Source organism: Sorex araneus (genome assembly GCF_027595985.1).
Source record: "Sorex araneus isolate mSorAra2 chromosome X unlocalized genomic scaffold, mSorAra2.pri SUPER_X_unloc_2, whole genome shotgun sequence".
NCBI lineage: Eukaryota > Metazoa > Chordata > Mammalia > Eulipotyphla > Soricidae > Sorex > Sorex araneus.
Window position 1 is genome coordinate 240,442 of NW_026570962.1, and position 21,556 is coordinate 261,997.

A 21,556-nucleotide genomic window follows, 5' to 3' on the forward strand; every position below is an offset into this window, starting at 1 on the left:
TACATGCACATGTACACATACATGCACACACATACATACACATGCGCACAGGTGCACACACAGACAAACACAAACGGATGCACACACAGACATGTACAAACATATCTGCACACACGGACACTACGTGCACACATGTACACATACGTGCACACAAGAGACACAGAGAAGCATATGCACACATACATGCAGACATGCAGACACATGCAGACATGCAGAAACGCATGCACACACCCATGCAGCAGAAATACAGATACACACATGGATCAGTCATGCACACAGACACAGGCACACACGCAACAGAAACACATGCAGGTGCACACAGAGATTCAACACGCACACAGCCTCACACACAGACAGAAACATGATGTGCGCACAAATACAGATACAGCTACAAAAGAGACAGATAGACATGCACACAAAGGCCCAAACACACACACAAATACACGTACAACAGAAATACATACAGATACACATAGGACATGCACACACATGCACACAGACACTCAGAAATGCACACAGTAACACACACACAACAGAAATGTGAAAGTGCAACATATACACCCAGGTATGCGTACAGATATGCAAACATACATACAAGTGCAAACACACGCCCAGATCCAGAAACAGATAGATGGACACACGGACCAACAGACACACACATACAAAAACAGACACAAACAGACTGATACCACAGAAACAGCTGCAGACATGCACACAGAAACACAGAGACACACACTCACACACAAATACAGACACACAAACACACACAGAGACCTACGACCAACCATAGAATACAGATTCACAAGCACACACATACAACAGAAACACACAGACACGCACAGATACACAGGCAGAGGGGACCCCCCACAGACACACAGAGACGCAAGCATGCCACAGACGTACGACAGGCACACTCAGGCACGCACAGACGCAAACACGCGCACAGACTCAGACACACACAGACGCAAACACACACACAGACTCAGACACACACAGACGCAAACGCGCACACAGACTCAGACACACACAGACGCAAACGTGCACACAGACTCGCAGATCACACACACACACACACACAGCAGGCCATAATGGAACCCTTGGAGTGTGTGTGTGTGTGTGTGTGTGTGTGTGTGTGTGTGTGTGTGTTTGCTGCGTGGCCATCTCTCTGCAGGAGTGACCAGAGTGAGGCGTCGCTTGCAGGCCCCCGGGCTCAGGTGCCCTCAGATGCTTTGCTGCCCCCCATCCCCGGGGCCCTAGGGCCGGGAGGGGCTACCCTGGGCCAGCCGCACGCGCCGGCCGGCCCTGCTCACTCGCCCCCCCCCGCAGGACCCCCAATATCGACCGGCTGGCGGCCGGTGGGGTGAAGCTCACGCAGCACCTGGCCGCCTCCCCTCTCTGCACCCCGAGTCGGGCGGCCTTCCTCACCGGCCGCTACCCCATCCGCTCAGGTAAGCCGTCCCAGGGGGGGCGCCCGCCCCCACCCCCGCCCCAGACACTCCCCCTGCATCCTTCATGCCCTCCCTCCACCCCTCTACCCTGCACCCTTCATGTCCTCCCTCTCCCCGTCTACACTGCATCCTTCATGCCCTCCCTCCACCCCTCTACCCTGCACCCTTCATGTCCTCCCTCTCCCCCTCTACGCTGCATCCTTCATGCCCTCCCTCCACCCTTCTACCCTGCACTCTTCATGCCCTCCCTTCACCCCTCTACCCTGCATCCTTCAAGCCCTCCCTCCACCCCTCTGCCCTGCATTCTTCACACCCTCCCTCCACCCCCTGCCCTGCACCCTTCATGTCCTCCCCCAACCTGCCCCTGCACCCTTCATGCCCTCCCTTCACCCCTCTACCCTGCATCCTTCATGCCCCCCCTGCACTCTTCATGCCGTCCCTCCACCCCTGTACCCTGCATCCTTCATGCCCTCCCTCCACCCCTCTACCCTACATCCTTCATGCCCTCCCCCACCCTGCCCTGCACCCTTCAATGCCCTCCCTACAGCCCTCTACCCTGCACCCTTCATGCCCTCCTTTTACCCCTCTACCTGCAACCTTCATGCCCTCCCTCCACCCCCTTGCCCTGCATTCTTCACACCCTCCCTGCACACCTCTACCCTGCATCCTTCATGCCCTCCGTCCACCCCTCTACCCTGCACCCTTCATGCCCCCCCACCGTGCCCCTGCACCCTTCATGCCTTCCCTTCACCGCTCTACCCTGCATCCTTCATGCCCTCCCCCACCCCACCTGCACTCTTCATGTTGTCCCTCCACCCCTCTACCCTGCATCCTTCATGCTCTCCTTTTACCCCTCTACTCTGCAACCTTCGTTCCCTCCCTCCACCCTCTTGCCCAGCATTCTTCACACCCTCCCTCCACCCCTATACCCTGCATCCTTCATGCCCTCCCTCCACCCCTCTGCCCTGCACCCTTTATGCCCTCCTTTTACCCCTCTACCCTGCAACCTTCATGCCCTCTCTCCACCTCCTTGCCCTGCACTCTTCACACCCTCCCTTCACCCCTCTACCCTGCATCCTTCATGCCCTCGCTGTCCTCACACGCCCTGTCCTCCGCAGGGATGGCCTCGCGCTCACGCGTGGGTGTGTTCCTCTTCACGGCGTCCTCGGGCGGCCTCCCGCCCAGCGAGATCACCTTCGCCACGCTGCTCCGGGACCAAGGCTACCGCACGGCGCTGGTCGGTAGGTGCCGCCCAGGGGGTGCACTCGGCGGCGGTGAGGCAGGGGTGCAGCGGGAGGGCAGGGGACAACTTTCTGGGCTGCACCGTGGACGCAGGCACGCACCCCCCCCCAGATGCTCGGGGCAGGGATTTCCACGCCGGGGGAGGGGGTGTGGGCACCCCCCGGGGTAAGGCCGTTTGTGTAGGGGTGGGGGAGGACGGGGCAGCTGCTCTGCCCGGGGCAGCGTCCGCCGAGGCTGGCCGGCGTCCTCAGCGCCCGCGTGTCCGCAGGGAAGTGGCACCTGGGCATGCACTGTGCCCACGCCGACGACTTCTGCCACCACCCGCTGAGCCACGGGTTCGAGCACTTCTACGGGCTGCCGCTGACGAACCTGCGGGACTGCAAGCCGGGCGCGGGCAGCGTGTTCGGCACGGGCGTGCGGCTGCTGGTGTTCCTGCCCCTGCAGCTGCTGGCCGTGGCGCTGGTCACGCTGGCCGCCCTGCGGCGCCTGGGCCTCCTGCGCGTGCCCCCGCTGGCCTTCGGGCTGCTGCTGGCGGCCGCCGTGGCGCTGCTGGCGCTGCTCGTGGCCTTCCTGCACACCTACCGGCCGCTCAACTGCTTCCTCATGCGCGGCCGCCACGTCACGCAGCAGCCGCTCTCCTACGAGCTGCTCACACAGAGGCTCACGGCAGAGGCCACCCGCTTCCTGCGCCAGTGAGTCCGCCCCGGCCTACGCCACCCGCGGGCGAGCTCGGGTCCGGAGGCAGGGGTGTGGAGGGAGGGTTGAAGGGCGCAGGGCACGGGGTAGAGGAAGACGCTCAGGGGCACGGGGCAGGGAGTAGATGAGGGCAGGGCAGGGGTAGAGAGGCATGAGGGGTGCAGGGCAGGGGGTGGAGAGACGGCGTGAAGGACGCAGGGTGGGAAAGGGAGAGGGCATGAGGGTGCAGGTGAGGGGGTGGAGGGAGGGCATGAAGGATGCAAGTCAGGGGAGTGGAGGGAGGGCATGAAGGGTGCTGGGTAAAAGGGTGGAGGGAGGGCATGAAGGATGCAGGGGGGAGGGAGGACATGAAGGGTGCAGGCCAGAGGGGTGGAGGGAGAGCATGAAGAATGCAAGGTAGAGTGCTGGAGGGAGGGCATGAAGGATGCAGGGCTGGAGGGTGGAGGGAGGGCATGAAGAATGCAGGGTAGAGGGGTGGAGGGAGGGCATGAAGGATGCAGGGTAGAGGGGCGGAGGGAGGGCATGAAGGATGCAGGGGGAGGGTGGAGCGAGGACATGAAGGATGCAGGGTAGAGGGGTGGAGGGAGGGCATGAAGGATGCAGGGTAGAGGGGTGGAGGGAGGACATGAAGGATGCAGGGTAGAGGGGTGGAGGGAGGGTATGAACAATGCAGGGGGAGGGTGGAGCGAGGGCATGAAGAGTGCAGGGTAGAGGGATGGAGGGAGAGCATGAAGAATGCAAGGTAGAGTGCTGGAGGGAGGGCATGAAGGATGCAGGGCTGGAGGGTGGAGGGAGGGCATGAAGGATGCAGGGCAGGAGGGTGGAGGGAGGGCATGAAGAGTGCAGGGTAGAAGGGTGGAGGGAGAGCATGAAGGATGCAGGGGGAGGGTGGAGTGAGGGCATGAAGAATGCAGGGTAGAGGGGTGGAGGGAGGGCATGAAGGGTACAGGGTAGAGGGGTGGATGGAGGGCATGAAGGATGCAGGGTACAGGGGTGGAGGGAGGGTATGAAGGATACAGCGGGAGTGTGGAGCGAGGGCATGAAGAGTGCAGGGTAGAGGGGTGGGGGGAGGGTATGAAGGATGCAGGGGGAGGGTGGAAAGAGGGATGAAAGACACAGGGCAGGGGTGTGGAGGGAGGGGCTGATGGGTGCAGGGAAGGGGCGTCACGGGCGTCCCTGCTGGGCCCCCCAGGACACTGCTGCCGGGGTCTGTGGTGGGGCTGGGGCAGGGGGGTGGCCGTGCTCCGGCTGTGTCCACGTCTGGGGCTCTCGCCCGCCCCCCCTGCCCCTGCGCCCGCCCCTCCCGGGGTCTCACGACGCCCCGCCCTTGTGCCCACAGGAGCGCGGGGTCGCCCTTCCTGCTGCTGGTGTCGTACCTGCAGGTGCACACCGCCCTCTTCTCGGGCCCGGACTTTGCCGGCCGCAGCCGGCACGGCGCCTACGGGGACGCGGCCGAGGAGATGGACTGGAGCGTGGGTGAGTGACCCCGGGGGGTGAGGGGGGACGGGGCGAGACGCGGCCACCCTCCCCAGGCCGGCCCGGGCTCTCCAGCCCCGGCACACACAACACCCCCACTCTGGGTGTCTTGCTCTTTGGGTCCCACCCGGCGAGACTCAGGGCTGACTCCTTGTTCAGTGCTCGGGGCTGACTCCTGGTTCTGTGCTCAAGGCTGACTCCTGGTTTTGTGCTCAGGGCTGATTCCCGGCTCTGTGCTCAGGGGTGACTCCTGGCGGTGCTCGGGGGACCCTGCGGGATGCCGGGAATCGAACCCCAGGTCGGCCGCGTGCCAAACCAACACCCTCCCCGCCGGGCTGTCACTCTGGCCCCGAGAGGCCCCCCTCAGTCTTGATGTCCATCCTGGAGTCGGGTTCCCCCTGGGGAGGGACATGCGTGTTGGATGGGGGTGTCCAAGCGAGATCATGGGGGGGGGTGATTGAGTGTGTGTGTGGGTGTGTGTGACTGTGTGGTTGTGTGTTTCTGTGTGTGTGAGACAGGGTATGTGTGTATGGGGGCTGGGGGTGGGGATGGGGATGTGTTTGTGTGTGTGTTTATGTGGGGGTTTGTGTGAGCGGGGCGAGTGTCTGTGTCTGAGAGAGGGTGTGTGTCTGTGTGGGGGGTTGTGACTATGTATGACTGAGTGTGTGTGTGAGAGGTGCTGTGTTTGTGTGTGTCTGCGTGAATTTATGTGTGTATGTGTGTATCTGTATCTGTCTGTCTTTGTGTCTTTGTGTATTTGTGTGTGAGTGTATGTATGTGTGTCTGTCCATGTCTGTGTATTTGTGTATGAATGTGTATGTATGTGTGCATATGTGTTTGTGTGTGTCTGTGTGTATTTGTGTGTATATATGTGTGTGAGTGTGCGTGTCTGTGTGTGCGCTTGTGTGTGTAAGAGAGAGAGATGGTGTGTGCCTGTATGTCGGTGTATATATGTGTCAGTGTGTGTGTCTGTATGTGTGTGTGTCTGTGTGTGTATTTCTGTGTGTGAGAGAGATGGTGTGTGCCTGTGTTGGTCTGTGTGTCAGTGTGTGTGACTGTATCTGTGTGTGTCTGTGTATGTATTTGTGTATGAGGATGTTATGTGAGTGTGTGTCTCTGTGTATTTGTGTGTGAGACAGAGAGACGGCGTGTGCCTGTGTGTGTCAGTGTGTGTGTCTATGTGTGTGTGCCTCTGTGTGTATTTGTGTATGAGGTGTGTGTGTCCGTGTGTGTATTTGTGTGTGAGACAGAGACGGTGTGTGCCTGTGTGTCTGTGTGTCAGTCTGTGTGCAGTATTTGTGTATGAGGGTGTGTGTGTGTTTATTTGTGTGCATATGTGTTAGTGTGTGCATGTCTGTATGTGTGTGTGTCTGTGTGTATTTGTGTATAAAGGTTTGTGTGTGAATGTCTGTATTTGTGTGTATGTGTTTGTGTGTCTGTCTGTGTCTGTGTGTGTGTGGAAGTGTGCATGGGTGATTGTGGGGTCACTACTCCCGCATATTGGAGGTCTCGTAGACACACACACACACACACACACACACGCCTGGGGCAGGCACCACTGCAGCCTAATAGGGGGTGAGCCGGCCCAGCGGTCCTTCGAGAGCACTGTGATGAGAGCCTGTCAGGGCCACCCCCCAGGTGGGTGCTGCGGCTGGGTGGCTGTGAGTGCGTGCTGTGTTCTCCTGGCACCCAGGGCTGCCCCCGGCCCCCCGGGGTTCCCCTTTCCCCCCTCGGCTGGGCCACGGGGCTCAGTGGACGGGGCCGCCCGGGCGTGGCCTCAGCCCCCGTGGGAGGCCCGAGAGCAGCCGGAGAAGCCGTCGGGCCCCGGGGGTGCTGACTGAGCCCTGGGTGCTGGTCGGCCTGGGTTGGTCGGCCAAGCCCCTCGGGGCATCTCTCCTGACAGGGCGAGGCGGGGTGTGTGTGTGTGTGTGTGTGTCTGTGTGTGTGTGTGTGTGTGCGTGGGGGCTGTGCCCTGTCAGGAGAGACGCCTTGAGCAGCCAGTGGGAGACCCAGCCTGGCCCCTCCGGCCCGTGTCCTGTGTTTCCTGGGGGATCCCAGCTCTGAGCTACAGCCGGGACCCCTCCGCTCCCCACTCGCAGGAGCACTGAGGCAGGGAGTCCTGGGGGCCTGTGCCCGGCTCCTCTCGCCTGCAGCTGGACACGCGCTCACGCCTGCTGAGCCAGGAGTCAGCCAGTCAGCCCTGAGCACAGAGCCAGGAGTCAGCCCAGAGCACAGAGCCAGGAGTCATCCCTGAGCACAGAGCCAGGAGTCATCCATGAGCACAGAGCCAGGAGTCAGCCCTGAGCACAGAGCCAGGAGTCAGCCCTGAGCACAGAGCCAGGTGTGAGCCCTGAGCACAGAGCCGGGAGTCAGCCCTGAGCACAGAGCCAGGAGTCATCCCAGAGCAGAGAGCCCAGAGTCAGCTCAGAGCACAGAGCTAGGAGTGATCCCTAAGCACAGAGCCAGGAGTCAGCCCTAAGCACAGAGCCGGGAGTCAGTCCTGAACACAGAGCCGGGAGTTAGCTATGAGCACAGATCCGGGAGTCAGTCCTGAGCACAAAACCAGGAGTCACTCCTGAGCACAGAGCCCAGAGTTATCCCTGAGCACAGATCCAGGAGTGATCCCTGAGCACAGAGCCAGAAGGCAGCCCTGAGCACAGAGCCAGGAGTCAGCCCTGAGCACAGAGTCGGGAGTCAGTCCTGAGCACAGAGCCGGGAGTGATCCCTAAGCACAGAGCCGGGAGTGAGCCCTGAGCACAGAGCCAGGAGTGAGCCCTGAGCACAGAACCAGGACTCAGTCCTGAGCACAGAGCCGGGAGTCAGTCCTGAGCACAGAGCCAGGAGTCAGCCCTGACCATCGCTGGCTGTGGCCCAAGAGCCAAACAAAGCCCACAGCAACAAAACATGGTTAATTGCAGATCAGTCACTGGTGGCGTAGGGCGTGGAACTGGGCTCCTAGGAGAGAGGCGAGCACTGTGGACAGAGCAACTCGCTGTAGTCAGGCCGGAGGTCTGGGCGCAGGGTTGAGTGGGGCGAGCAGCCGGGTCTGCCGTCCTCAGCAGGGATGCCTCCTGCAGACTTTGCCGATGCATCACCCGTGGCCGGGATTCCGCAATGCACCCTGACTCCAAACACGCGGCCACGGTCAGTGGCTTCCTCCTGGCCTCAGGGAAGGACGCAGGCGCGCTGGACACAGTGGGGAGGGTGTTTGCCTGGCACGCGGCCGACCCGGGTTCGATTTCCAGCATCCCATAGGGTCCCCTGAGCACTGCCAGGAGAGATTCCTGAGTGCAGAGCCAGGAGGAACCCCCGAGCATCGCCGGGTGGGACCCAAAAAGAAAAAAATCTAAATTGTCTCAAATCGATGGTGATCTCTGGACCCCGTTTCCTTGAGACCCTCTGTGATCTGAGAGAGCACTTTTCTAGCCAACTTTGAGAGGGCCGCTTTGGATTCTTCTAGACGACTTTAAGATCACTTGTCCCGAAGGGACGGGAGTACTTGGAGGTCAGTGGCACTTTCTCGAGCGCTCTGAGCTGTCCCAGCCTCCTTCTTGCCAATCCTTTGCCATCACCAGGCTCGTTTTTTTGGAATACTCTAGAAGTCCAGCCTGGCTGGCGAGAATAAGGTGAGGGATCTGGACCCTGATTGTTCTAGAATATTGTGAGAACTCTGGAGATTCAGTGCTCTAGAACATGGCAAGAACTCTGGAGATTATTTTTGCTCTACAGTACGGTGATCTCTCTGGATTCCAGTTGCTCTAGAGTATTGTGAGGACTCTGAGGTTGGTACTCTAGAACACGTGAAACCTCTGGGCTCTGCTCTAGACCACGGTGGGAACTCTGGACTCTGCTCTAGAGTACCGTGCAGACTCAGGTCTGTTCTAAAATACTGTGAGAACTCTGGATGGTGATTGCTTGCTCTAGAACACATGAAAACGCTAGACTCTGCTCTAGAACACTGCAAGGACTCTGTGTTCTGCTCTGGTATACTGCAATGACTCTGGGCTCTGATCTAAAATAGATGAATTGATCTAGAATAATGTGAGGACTTTGGCGGTTTGATGATCCAGAATACTGTGAGAACTCTGGATTCCAGTTGCTCTAGAACAACTGAGATTGATTGCTCTAGAACACCAGAAGAAGCCTGTAGATTGATTGTTCTCAGACGGGTGAAAAGTCAGAACTACTCTAGAACACTCTGGGGGGTTGACTGTTCGAGAATACAGTGAGGACTCTGGGCTCTGAATGTTCTAGAATACTGAGAAGACTTTGGAGGGTCATTGCTCTAGAACACTATGGTATGTCTGGGTTTCAGTTGCTGTAGAGTATTGTGAGGACTAAGGAGGGTGATATTCTAGAGCACGTGAAACCTCTGGGCTCTGCTCTAGACCATGGTGGGAATTCTGGACTCTGCTCTAGAATACTGTGCAGACTCATGTCTGTTCTAGAATACTGTGAGAATTCTGGATGGCAGTTGCTTGCTCTAGAACACATGAAAATGCTAGACTGCTCTAGAATACTGCAAGGACTCTGGATTCTGCTCCGGTATACTGCAATGACTCTGGGCTCTGATCTGGAATAGATGGATTGATCTAGAATAATGTGAGGACTTTGAGGTTGGATGATCCAGAATACTGTGAAAACTCTGGATTCCGGTTGCTCTAGAGCATTGTGAGAACTCTGAAGGTTGACTGCTCTAGAACCCTGGGAGAAGTCTGTGGATTGATTGCTGTCATGTGAAAACTCGGAACTACTCTAGAACACACTGAGGGTTTGACTGTTCTAGAATACAGTGAGGACTCTGAGCTCTGATTGTTCTAGAATACTGAGAAGATTTTGGAGGGTCATTGCTCTAGAACACTATGGTGTCTCTGGGTTCCGGTTGCTCTAGAGTATTGTGAGGACTCTAGGCACTGATTGCTCTGGAACACTGTGAGAACTCTGACAGCTGGTTGCTCTAGAATACTTGAAAACCCTGGACTCTGCTCTAGCATACTGCAAGGACTCTGGGGGTTAATTGTTCTAGAACACAGTGAACTCTGGACGCTGCTTTGTCTGGAATACCCTGTGAACTCCCGTCTCATTGCTGAAGAATACCCAGAGAATTCTAAAGCCTGCTTGTTCTAGAATAGTCTGAGAATTCCGGAGCCTGATTGCTCTAGAATGCCCTGAGAACTCGGGTCTCGTTTCTCTAGAACCCTCCGAGAACTCTTGAGTTTCATGGCTTGGCACCCTGCAGGGACTCTTACATTGGGCTGCTCTAGAACGCCGTGAGGTGTCCGTGCTAGGTCCTGTGTATGGGGGGGAAAGGAAGGACACCGGATCTCTCTAGAACCATGAGCTTCCCCCGAATCAGGATGCGTGGCCGCATTTTGGGTCTTCTCCCTGCATCTGCCGTGAGGACTGCATCCTGCTGGTCTCGCTGTTGGGGGTGTTTAGAGGGACAGGAGCATGCCTTCCCAACTTCCAGGATGACGGGGTCACCCCCAGGGCCCCCCGCTGACCACCCCGTGCTGACGCAGAGTCCCATGTCCCCTGCAGGGCAGATCCTGGACACGCTGGACGAGCTGGGTCTGGCCAACAACACCCTCGTGTACTTCACCTCGGACCAGGGGGCGCACGTGGAGGAGGTGAGCCTCAAGGGTGAGGTCCACGGAGGCAGCAACGGCATCTACAAAGGTGAGACCCCGCTCTGCCCGCTGCCCCCACTCCCTCCTGCCCAGGCACCTCCAGTGCTCTGTCTACACCCGGGTCGGGGGGCTCCGAGCTGCCCCGTCCTCTGTCCACCCCCCAGAGGCCCCCACCTGGCCCGTCCCTCTGTCCATCCCGGGCATTGGCCTTGCTAGCGGTTGGCACAGGTTCGAGCCCCCAGACACCACAGGGTGCCCGAGCCCTCCCCGGGGGAATCCCTGAGCACAGAGCCAGGAGTCAGCCCTGCACAGCGCTGGGTGTGGCCCCCAAACGATGGTGGCTGTGCGGCCTTGCTGGACTGCTCGCCTGAGGTGACCGGGACTCGCTCCATAGTGCTCCTCAGCTCCGTCCAGCTCTGTGTGACAGAGCCAGAGGGTCACGGGGAGCTTGCCACCAGCATCGCTGTGTGCAGGGCTGCAGGGAGCCAGGGAGAGCCCAGTGGTTAGAGCACCTTCCCAGCAGGCTTGGGGCTGCCGGCCGGGGCCCCGCCCACACGCCCTAGGGTTCCGGGGGTGCCTGATTTTTCGGGATTTCCCAGCCCCCGTACCCCCCGCACTCCTCGGCCTCCTGCCCAGGGCACCCCAGTGTCCAGAGGGCTGGCCTGTCCGCCTGGGACGTCCCCACACAGCCCGCTGGCCACGCCCCGGCCACACCCACCTTCTCACCACAGTCCTGGGCAGCCCAGGGGGCCCAACACTGGGTGCAGTGCGGGGAGGCGGGTTGGAAGCTAAAGAGGGGACGGGGGAAAGAGTCCTTGTGTTGGCGGGTCCTCTGGGGACCGTCCCCTGTGGCCATGGTCCACCCCTGCACCACACTGTCCAGCCAGCACCCACACTGTCCACTCACACTGTCCACCTGCACTCACACTGTCCACCTGCACCCACACTGTCCACTCACACTGTCCACCTGCACCCACACTGTCCACCCAGCACCCACACTGTCCACTCACACTGTCCACCTGCACCCACACTGTCCACCCAGCACCCACACTGCCCACCCAGCACCAACTGTCCACCCAGCACCCACACTGTCCACCCAGCACCCACACTATTCACCTGCACCTACACTGTCCACCCAGCACGCACACTGTCCACCCAGCACCCACACTGTCCACCCAGCACCCACACTGTCCACCCAGCACCCACACTGTCCACCCAGCACCCACACTGTCCACCCAGCACCCACACTGTCCACCGCAGCTCCCCTGCACAGACCAACACGGTCCCCGTGGATGGTCCCTCCCGGTCCCCACGCAGGGTCCCGGGCGGTGGCTTGGGACAGACCCTCCCGTCTCTCCCTTGCAGGGGGCAAAGGTAACAACTGGGAGGGCGGCATCCGTGTGCCCGGCATCGTGCGCTGGCCCGGGGTGCTGCCCGCCGGGCTGGAAGTGGACGAGCCCACCAGCAACATGGACATCTTTCCCACGCTGGCCGGGCTGGCCGGGACCCCGCTGCCAGATGACAGGTACCGTGAGCGCCCCCCGCCCGCCACCAGCGGCTCCCGCTCGCTGCCCCGCCCGACGGCCCCCGTGGGCAGGACACGCTTTGTCCCCCAGCCCAGACCCCACCTGTCCCCTCCTGCTTTCCTGCTGGCCGGCCGGGTGGAGATTCCGCCCCTCTGGGCTCCCGGCAGTGCTCAGGGGAAGGGAGACTCCTGGCCAGGGAAGTGGGACGTCCGGTCAGCCTGCATGCCAGGGATGGAGGGTGGGGTCTTCGGGCAGAAGGGCACCGGGCCGCGTCTCCCTGCCCGGAACACAGGGGCTGCTGCGGGACACGCGTGTGTCTCTGCAAGCGAAGGTCGTGCTGTTCTCCAAGCTGGTCTTCCTACAGTCACGTGTCTCCGTGGTTTACACGGCACTTGACGGTTTCATTCAAGACTGCCCGTGTTTGGGGGGGTCCCACCCGCTGTGCTATCACTCCAGCCCTTGATACTTGCATTCTTAAAGCAAGTGTGGAGTTTTGTGGGTTTATCACACCCCCGGGGGTGGGGGGGAAGACCAAAGTGTGGCACAGTTCCCGGGAAAAGAGGCAGCGGTTCTGTCGGAGTTTGGAGGTCATTCAGGCTTTGGGGAGGTCAAAGAAAGTTTTCCCATTGTGTGGCAGCAGAGTCTCGGCCACCGGCTGCTTCACCCTCTCTGTGGGGGTGCTGGAGGCTGTGACAGCAGCCGAGACGGTGGTTGGGAGCAGTCGTGGTGCGGATGGCGGTGGCGGTTGTGGATATGGGGGTGGAGGTTGTTGCTGGTGGTGAACGTGTGAGGTTACAGTCGGGGCGGCGGTGGGGAAGACCCAGGTGGAGTTGGCAGAGGGGTGCTGTGTGTGGCGGTGTTGGGCGAGATGGGGCCGCTGGCAGAGGTGCTGGTAGTGATGCTGGTGGCGGGCACGGTCCTGGTGCAGGGGGCGGAGGTGATGAAGGCACCGGTAGGAATGCTGGGAGAGGTGGAGCTGCTCACGGTGCGGGTGAGGGGGATGGTGGTGGTGATGGTGTAGTTAGGGTTGATGGTGGTGATGGTGATGGTGGTGGTGGAGGTGATGGTTCTGGTAGAGTTGGTGGTGGTTGAGGTGATGTTGATGGTTGAGGTGATGGTGCTGGAAGCGTTGATGGTGGTGGAGGTGATGGTGACGGTGATGGTTGAGGTGATGGTGTAGTTATAGTTGATGGTGGCGGAGGTGATGGTGATGGTTGAGGTGATGGTGAAGTTACAGTTGATGGTGGTGGAGGTGATGGTGATGGTTGAGGTGATGGTGTAGTTATGGTTGATGGTGGTGGAGGTGATGGTGATGTGATGGTGGAGGTGATGGTTCTGGTATAGTTGGTGGTGGTTGAGGTGATGGTGATGGTTGAGGTGATGGTGCTGGAAGAGTTGATGATGGTGGAGGTGATAGTGATGGTGGTGGTGATGGTGAAGTTATAGTTGATGGTGGCAGAGGTGATGATGATGGTGATGTGATGGTGGTGGTGGTTGACGTGATGGTGAAGTTATAGTTGGTGGTGGAGGTGATGGTTCTGGTGACGGTTGAGGTGATGGTGTAGTTATAGTTGATGGTAGTGGAGGTGATGGAAATGGTTGAGGTGATGGTGATGGTATAGTTGATGGTGGTGGAGGTGATGGTGTTGGTGATGTTGGTGGTTGAGGTGATGGTGTTGGTATAGTTGATAGTGGTGGAGGTGATGGTGGTGGAGGTGATGGTGGAGGTGATGGTGAAGTTATAGTTGATGGTGGTGGAGGTGATGGTGATGGTTGAGGTGATGGTATAGTTATAGTTGATGGTTGATGGTGGTGGTGATGGTGATGGTTGAGGTGATGGTGTAGTTATAGTTAATGATAACAGAGGTGATGGTAATGGTGATGGTTGAGGTGGTACTGGTATAGTTGATGGTGGTGGAGGTGATGGTGATGGTATAGTTATAGTTGATGATAGCACAGATGATGGTGATGGTTGAGGTGATGGTGTAGTTATAGTTGATTGATGGTGATGGTGATGGTGATGTTTGAGGTGATGATGGAATTGTAGTTGATGATAGCGGAGGGGATGGTGATGGTTGAGGTGCTGGTGCTGGTATAGTTGATGGTGGTGGAGGTGATGCTGATGGTTGGGGTGACGGTGTAGTTACAGTTGATGGTAATGGCAGTGATGGAAATGGTTGAGGTGATGGTGATGGTATAGTTAATGGTGGTGGAGGTGATGGTGTTGGTGATGGTGATGGTTGAGGTGATGGTGTAGTTGTAGTTGGTAGTGGAGATGATGATGATGGTGATGGTGATGGTTGAAGTGATGGTGTAGTTATAGTTTTGATGGTAGTGGAGGTGATGGTAATGGTTGAGGTGACGGTGTAGTTATAGTTTTGATGGTAGTGGAGGTGATGGTAATGGTTGAGGTGATGGTATTGTTAATGGTGGTGGAGGTGATGGTGTTGGTGATGGTTGAGGTGATGGTGTAGTTATAGTTTTGATGGTAGTGGAGGTGATGGTAATGGTTGAGGTGATGGTGTAGTTATAGTTTTGATGGTAGTGGAGGTGATGGTAAATGGTTGAGGTGATGGTATTGTTAATGGTGGTGGAGGTGATGGTGTTGGTGATGGTTGAGGTGATGGTGTAGTTATAGTTGATGGTGGTGGAGGTGATGGTGTTGGTGATGGTTGAGGTCATGGTGTAGTTATAGTTGATGGTATTGGAGGTGTTGGTGATGGTTGAGGTGATGGTGTAGTTTTAGTTGATGGTGGCAGAGGTGATGGTGACGGTGATGGTTGAGGTGATGGTGTAGTAATAGTTGATGGTGGCGGAGGTGATCGTGTTGGTGATGGTTGAGGTGATGGTGTAGTTATAGTTGATGGTATTGGAGGTGATGGTAATGGTTGAGGTGATGGTGTAGTTATAGTTGATGGTAGTGGAGGTGATGGTAATGGTTGAGGTGATGGTGTAGTTATAGTTGATGGTGGTGGAGGTGTTGGTGATGGTTGAGGTGCTGGTGTAGTTATAGTTGATGGTATTGGAGGTGTTGGTGATGGTTGAGGTGATGGTGTAGTTATAGTTGATGGTGGCAGAAGTGATGGTGACAGTGATGGTTGAGGTGATGGTGTAGTTATAGTTGATGGCGGAGGTGATGGTGATGGCTGAGGTGATGGTCCTGGAATAGTAGGTGGTGGTGGAGGTGGTGGTGATGGTGATGGCTGAGGTGCTGGCTTAGCTGATGCAGGTGGAGTGATGGTGCTGGAGGTGAAGGTGTTGGTGGCGGTGATACTGGCAGTAGCCGTTGTGATGCTGATAACAGTGCCGGGGTAGTGGATGGTGGGGGGGTGGCAGTGATAGACACAGTGGTCGAGGTGGTGGAGTTTCGATGCGGTAACTCGGTAGTGGTGGTGATGGAGGTGTCGGCGATCATGGTCGTGGTGGTGCTGCTCAGAGAGTTGGCGGAGTGCTGGCGTCGGCAGAGCCGGTAGTGACGGTGCAGAGGGTGTGCAGGGATTGCGGGAGTCCCGGACCGAGCGGCCCCTGAGCCCGACCATCGCTCCGTCTCCACCGCTCCCGGCTAACGGGGCCGTGGGCTTGGGCAGGGCGCCAGCACTGTCCTTTGCTCTTATCCTGAACTTCCCGAGAATAGAACACTTTCCACCCCTGGGCCTTTGCACGGGCGTGGAGGTGGCCAGCACCGTGGAGCAGCGGGCTGTAATTACACGACCGGGGGGTCGCAGGGCCCTTGAGTAGACCCCGGGGGAGCACTGCAGCAGGAGCACGCGGCCAGGGCTGCCGGGGTCGTCGGGAGGGGCTTCGAGGCAGAGGCAGAGACCCCGGGCATGGCGCTCCTGCAGAGTGGGCCTCGCCCGGCGCTGCCCCCAGGCCGCCCACCGCCGCCCGCTGTGCCCGCAGGGTCATCGACGGCCGGGACCTCATGCCCCTGCTGCAGGGCACGCGCGCGGTCTCGGAGCACGAGTTCCTCTTCCACTACTGCAACTTCTACCTCAACGCCGTGCGCTGGCGGCCCCGGAACAGTGAGTGCGGGCGGGCGGGCGGGCGGGCGGGAGGGCGGGGGCTTCTCTCGCGCCTGCCGCTCCCTGCCCCGGAGGGGAGCCTCGTCCACTGTGCCGGGGAGAGGTCAGGGTTGTCCGCTGCGGCATGAGACAGGTCGGCCTGGGCCACTGTGCTGGCAACGGCAGCAATGACAAGCCCACTAGCACGTGCAAAGGGCTGGTGGCCAGCGCTGTCCTCGACCTGGGCAGCATGAGGCAGAGGCCGGAGAGGTGTCAGCGGGCGGGCCTGGAGTCCGCGTGACTCTAGGGTCCCGCATGAGCGCTGGGCAGTGCAGGGCGAGGTGGGGAACCGGGGCGGAGAGTGGGGGCCGCCCGGCACTGCCGTGGGGGCTGACGGAGTGGCACACGGGCCTGCAGGGAAGGCGGCTGGGAGGGCGGATGGTCAGCGACAGCCGCACAAGCGTGGGGCCAGGAAAAGGGCAAGGATGGGGCTCGGCCACGGGGACCCTCCCGCACACACTCCGCGCTCTGCCTGCCGCCCTGCCCCCGCCCGCCCTTCCGCCCTCCCGCCCTTCCTTCCTTCCTTCCTTGTTTCCTTCCTTCCTTCCTTCCTTCCTTGTTTCCTTCCTTCCTTCCTTCCTTCCTTCCTTCCTTCCTTCCTCCTTATCTCCCTCCATCCCTTCTTCCTTCCTTCCTTCCTTCCTTCTCTCCTCTTTTCCTCCTTTCTTCCTTCTTTCCTTCCTTCTTTTCCTCCCTCCCCTTCCCTTTCTTTCTTTCCTTCTTTCTTTCTTTCTTTCTCTTTCTTTCTTTCTTTCTTTCTTTCTTTCTTTCTTTCTTTCTTTCTTTCTTTCTTTCTTTCTTTCTTTCTTCCTTCCTTCCTTTCTTTCTTTCTCTCTCTCTCTCTCTTTTTTCCTTCTTTCTTTCTTTCTTTCTTTTTTTCTTTCTTTCTTTCTCTTTCTTTCTCTCTCTTTCTTCCTTCCTTCCTTTCTTTCCTTTCCTTCTTTCCCCTCTTCTCTCCTTCTTTCCCTCCTTTCTTCCTTCCTACTTTCCTTCCTTCCTTCCTTCTTCCCCCTCCCTTTCTTCCTTCTTTTCTTCCTTTCTTTCCTTTCTTCCCATCACCTTCATTCCTATCTTCTTCCTCCCTCTCTCCTTCCCTCCCTCCATCCCTCTTTCCTTCCTTCTCCTTTCCCTCCTTTCTTCCTTACTTTCTTTTCTTCCTTTCTTCTTTCCTCTTTCCTTCTTTCCTTCCTTCTTTACCTCCCTTCCCCTTCCTTCCTCCCTCCCTTCCTTCCTCCCTCCCTCCCTTCTTTCCTCCCTCCCTTTCTTCTTCCTTCCTCCCTTCTTCCCTTCCTTCCTTCCTTCCTTCCTTACTTCCTTCCTTCCTTCCTTCCTTCCTTCCTTCCTTTCTTCCTTCCTTTCTTCCCATCACCTTCCTTCCTATCTTCTCCGTCCCTCCTTCTCTCCCTGCCTCCCCACTTCCCTCCCCTCCTCACCTTCCTTCCTCCCGTCACATACGTCACATACGTCACATACGTTCTCCGTGACTCTTTCCGTCATCCCTCACCGAGCCCCGGCCACCCCGTCTCCCAGCCACACTCCCCTTCCTCCACTCCGGTGTGTGGGAAACTCTTTGCTTCTCGTTTCCCAGCATTACGATGGCAGACAGACGCCGTCCCCGGACAACTTTCCTCTGTGTATAGTGGACATGCCAGGTCCCCCCTGAGCCTCTGTGGGGCTGGGGGCTGGCGGGGGGGTCTGGGCTGCGTCCTCAACACCCGCCCCTGTGCCCCCCCTCTGCTGTCAGCCCTGGGGCTGCCGTGAGCTGTGCACTGCGCACTGTGCTGCGGGGGGTATAGTCCCCTCTCCTTCCCCACGTGAGGGGGGCTACGGGGGCCAGAGCGAGGCCGGGCGCAGGGAGGGCGCAAGGAGCCAAGGGCTTGCGGTGTGCAGAGCGGGCTGCCCGTGCACACCTGCCACCTGGATGGCTGGTCCGCAGACACAGGAAGTGCTTCGGAGGCCGGCACGGGAGGCGGCAAATCGTGGAGGAGTTAGAGAGGGAGGAGGGAGAGTGAGGGAGGAGGATGGAGGGTTAGGGAGGGAGAGAGGAGGGAGGGTTAGGGAGGGAGAGAGGAGGGAGGGTTAGGGAGAAAGGAGGGAGAGTGAGGGAGGGTTAGGGAGGAGGATGGAGGGTTAGGAGGGAGGAGGGAGAGTGAGGGAGTGTGGGTCCCATCCTGTCCCGCAGGGAGGACCCTTCGTGGGGCTAAGGAGGGGACGTAACCGAATGAACAGACGCAGAGCCAGAAGGAGGAGGAGAGAGAGAGAAAGTTTATTCACAGCAGTTACAATACTTATACCTCTTGGTGGGAGGGGGTGGTATGCATGCTTGGACCCCCACAGGAACAATAGTAAAATGTTGATCAGGCATGGCCGTTGGCTAGTGAGACAAGTAGTGAAATGATAAGATCACAGGAATCCCAAGCAGCCTCCGCTTGACTAGACGATAAGAGCCAAGCTCTGTAAGATGGCTCCCTACAAAGGAGGAGGATGGAGGGTTAGGGAGGGAGAGAGGAGGGAGGGTTAGGGAGAAAGGAGGGAGAGTGAGAGAGTGAGGGAGGGAGAGTTAGGGAGGAGGATGGAGGGTGAGGGAGGGAGGATGGAGGGTGAGGGAGGGAGGAGGGGGAGTGAGGGGGAGGGGGAGTGGGGGGAGGATGGAGGGTGAGGGAGGAAGCACGGAGGGTTAGGGAGGAGGGTGGAGAGTCGGGAGGGAGGAGGGGGAGTGAGGGAGGGAGGAGGGAGAGTGAGGGGGAGGAGGGGGAGGGAGGGAGGAAGCACGAGGGTTAGGGAGGAGGGTGGAGAGTAAGGGAGGGAGGAGGGGGAGTGAGAGAGGGAGGAGGGGGAGTGAGGGAGGGAGGATGGAGCCTTAGGGAGAGGGAGGGAGGAGGGGAGTGAGGGAGGGAGGAGGGGGAGTGAGGGAGGGAGGATGGAGGGTGAGGGAGGAAGCACGGAGGGTTAGGGAGGAGGGTGGAGAGTTGGGAGGGGGGAGGATGGAGGGAGAGTGAGGGAGGGAGGAGGGGGAGGGAGGGAGGAAGCACGGAGGGTTAGGGAGGAGGGTGGACAGTTGGGAGGGGGGAGGATGGAGGGGGAGGGAGGAAGCATGAGGGTTAGGGAGGAGGGTGGAGAGTTGGGAGGGGGGGAGGATGGAGGGTTAGGGAGGAGGGTGGACAGTTGGGAGGGGGGAGGATGGAGGGTTAAGGAGGGAGGAGGGGGAGGGAGGGAGGGAGGAACCACGGAGCTTAGGGAGGAGGGTGGAGAGTTGGGAGGGAGGAGGAAGGAGAGTTAGGGAGGAGGATGAAGGGTTAGGGGGAGGAGGGGGAGTGAGGGAGGGAGGAGGGGGAGGGAGGGAGGGAGGAGGAGGGAGCCCCAGACCCGCTGCTGTGCTGTCTGTGTCCGTGCAGGGCTGTGACCTTCCTCTCCCGCGCCCACGCGGTGCAGGGGTGGGTGAGGAGGGAGCCGTGCCCCGCGCCCGGCCCTGAGCGCCTGCCCTATGCCCCCCGCAGGCTCTAGCGTGTGGAAGGCGCTGTTCTTCACGCCCAAGTTCTCCCCCGAGGGCGCCAACGGCTGCTTCCCCAGCCACGTGTGCTTCTGCCACGGCCCCTTCGTCACGCAGCACCACCCGCCGCTGCTCTTCGACCTGTCGCGGGACCCGCGGGAGCGCACGCCGCTCACGCCCGCCACGGAGCCGCAGTACCCGCGCGTGCTGGCCGCCGTGCGCCGGGCCGTGGAGCGCCACGCGCAGACGCTGCGGCCGCGCGCGCCCGACCAGATGGCCGCGGGCCACCTCGTGTGGAAGCCCTGGCTGCAGATGTGCTGCTCCACCTGGAGCCAGGGCTGCCACTGCGACCGGGAGCCGCCACCGCCCAGCCCCGGCACCCACTAGCCGGACCCACCTGCCGGGGGTGGGGGGGGACGGAACACCGCCTGGACACCCCAGGGACGGGCACACCCAATGCAACCGAGTCCGGCCCGCGCCAGCACCCGCCTTCCTCCTCGGCTGGGGCAGGAAGAGCATCGGGTGCAACTGGGGCGCCGTGCTCCCGTGGCCCCCTGCCACGCCGGCTGGGCACGCCACGGACCCCACAAAGCGCTACGGCACCGAAGGCTCCTCCCTCGGCCACCCCCCACCCACCGTGCCGAGTGCCCCACTCGCCCCTGCCCCCGTGGCACCCAGCCTGCCCTGGCAGTGTCCACGTAGGCAGGGGGCCCGTGGCATGGCCGTGCCGCCCTCCCCACCGGGCACGCCCACCACCAAAGCTCCTCTCGTGTGGAGTGCAGGGCGGAGGCGTGGCCTGAGGGGGCTGGAGGCGGGCACGGTCACTGGGCCGTCATCCTGCCGCGTCCGTGGGGGTCTCGCCAAGGCCTCGTGCGGTGGCACCCTGCCACGCCTGGACCCCCAGGTTGGGTGGGTCAGGGAGGGGCAGAGAAGCGTGTGGCAGCGACCGCCCCCTCCCATGGCGGACGGGCAGGCCCCCGCCGCTGGGGCCCCCGTGCCACACGCCGTGGCCACTGCTCCTGCAGAATGTGCCCTGGGTGATGGGCCACGCCAGGAGGGTCCCGTCACTGGGGGCCGGGCCCCGCAGAGAGGAGGGGCCACCAGTGTGCCGGGGGCTCGACAACCCGCCCTCCAGACCACTCTCTGTGTCTACAGACCGCTTCCTGTCCCTGCAGGCCACTTCCTGTCTCTGCAGGCCACTTCCTGTCCCTGCAGGCCACTTCCTGTCTCTGCAGATTATGCCCTTCCCTCCTATGAAGTATTTCCTGTCTCTGCAGACCACCTATGTCCCACCTACAGACCACTTCCTGTCTCTACAGGCCACTTCCTGTCCCTCCAGACCACTTCCTGTTTCTACAGGCCACTTCCTGTCTCTGCAGATTATGCCCTTCCCTCCTACAAAGCATTTTCTGTCTCTGCAGGCCACTTCCTGTCTCTGCAGATTATGCCCTTCCTCCTACAAAGTATTTCCTGTCTCTGCAGACCACCTATGTCCCACCTACAGACCACTTCCTGTCTCTACAGGCCACTTCCTGTCCCTCCAGACCACTTCTTGTTTCTACAGGCCACTTCCTGTCTCTGCAGATTATGCCCTTCCCTCCTACGAAGCATTTTCTGTCTCTGCAGACCACCTATGTCCCACCTACACACGACTTCCTGTCTCTGCAGGCCACTTCCTGTCCTCCAGACCACTTCCTGTTTCTGCAGGCCACTTCCTGTCTCTGCAAATTATGCCCTTCCCTCCTATGAAGCATTTTCTGTCTCTGCAGACCACCTATGTCCCGCCTACAGACCACTTCCTGTCTCTGCAAGCCACTTCCTGTCCCTCCAGACCACTTCCTTTCCCTGCAGGCCACTTCCTGTCCCTGTAGGCCACTTCCTGTCTCTGTAGATTATAACCTTCCCTCCTATGAAGCATTTCCTGTCTCTGTAGGCCATCTATGTCCCGCCTACAGACCACTTCCTGTTTCTGCAGGCTGCTTCCTGC

General features: G+C 59.5%; 1 protein-coding gene across 1 annotated transcript in view; it reads left to right on the forward strand.

The window, feature by feature from the left end:
• STS (steroid sulfatase) overlaps positions 1-20,950 on the forward strand; it is a 35,299-nt gene extending 14,349 nt beyond the window's left edge. Inside the window, exons 4-11 of the mRNA XM_055123615.1 lie at positions 1,327-1,448; positions 2,567-2,689; positions 2,959-3,382; positions 4,726-4,862; positions 10,404-10,541; positions 11,858-12,017; positions 15,919-16,040; positions 19,577-20,950. Coding sequence (XP_054979590.1) covers positions 1,327-1,448; positions 2,567-2,689; positions 2,959-3,382; positions 4,726-4,862; positions 10,404-10,541; positions 11,858-12,017; positions 15,919-16,040; positions 19,577-19,956 — 1,606 coding nt within the window. The 3' untranslated portion in view covers positions 19,957-20,950. The remainder of the gene's footprint in view (positions 1-1,326; positions 1,449-2,566; positions 2,690-2,958; positions 3,383-4,725; positions 4,863-10,403; positions 10,542-11,857; positions 12,018-15,918; positions 16,041-19,576) is intronic.
• Positions 20,951-21,556: the final 606 nt, after the last annotated feature.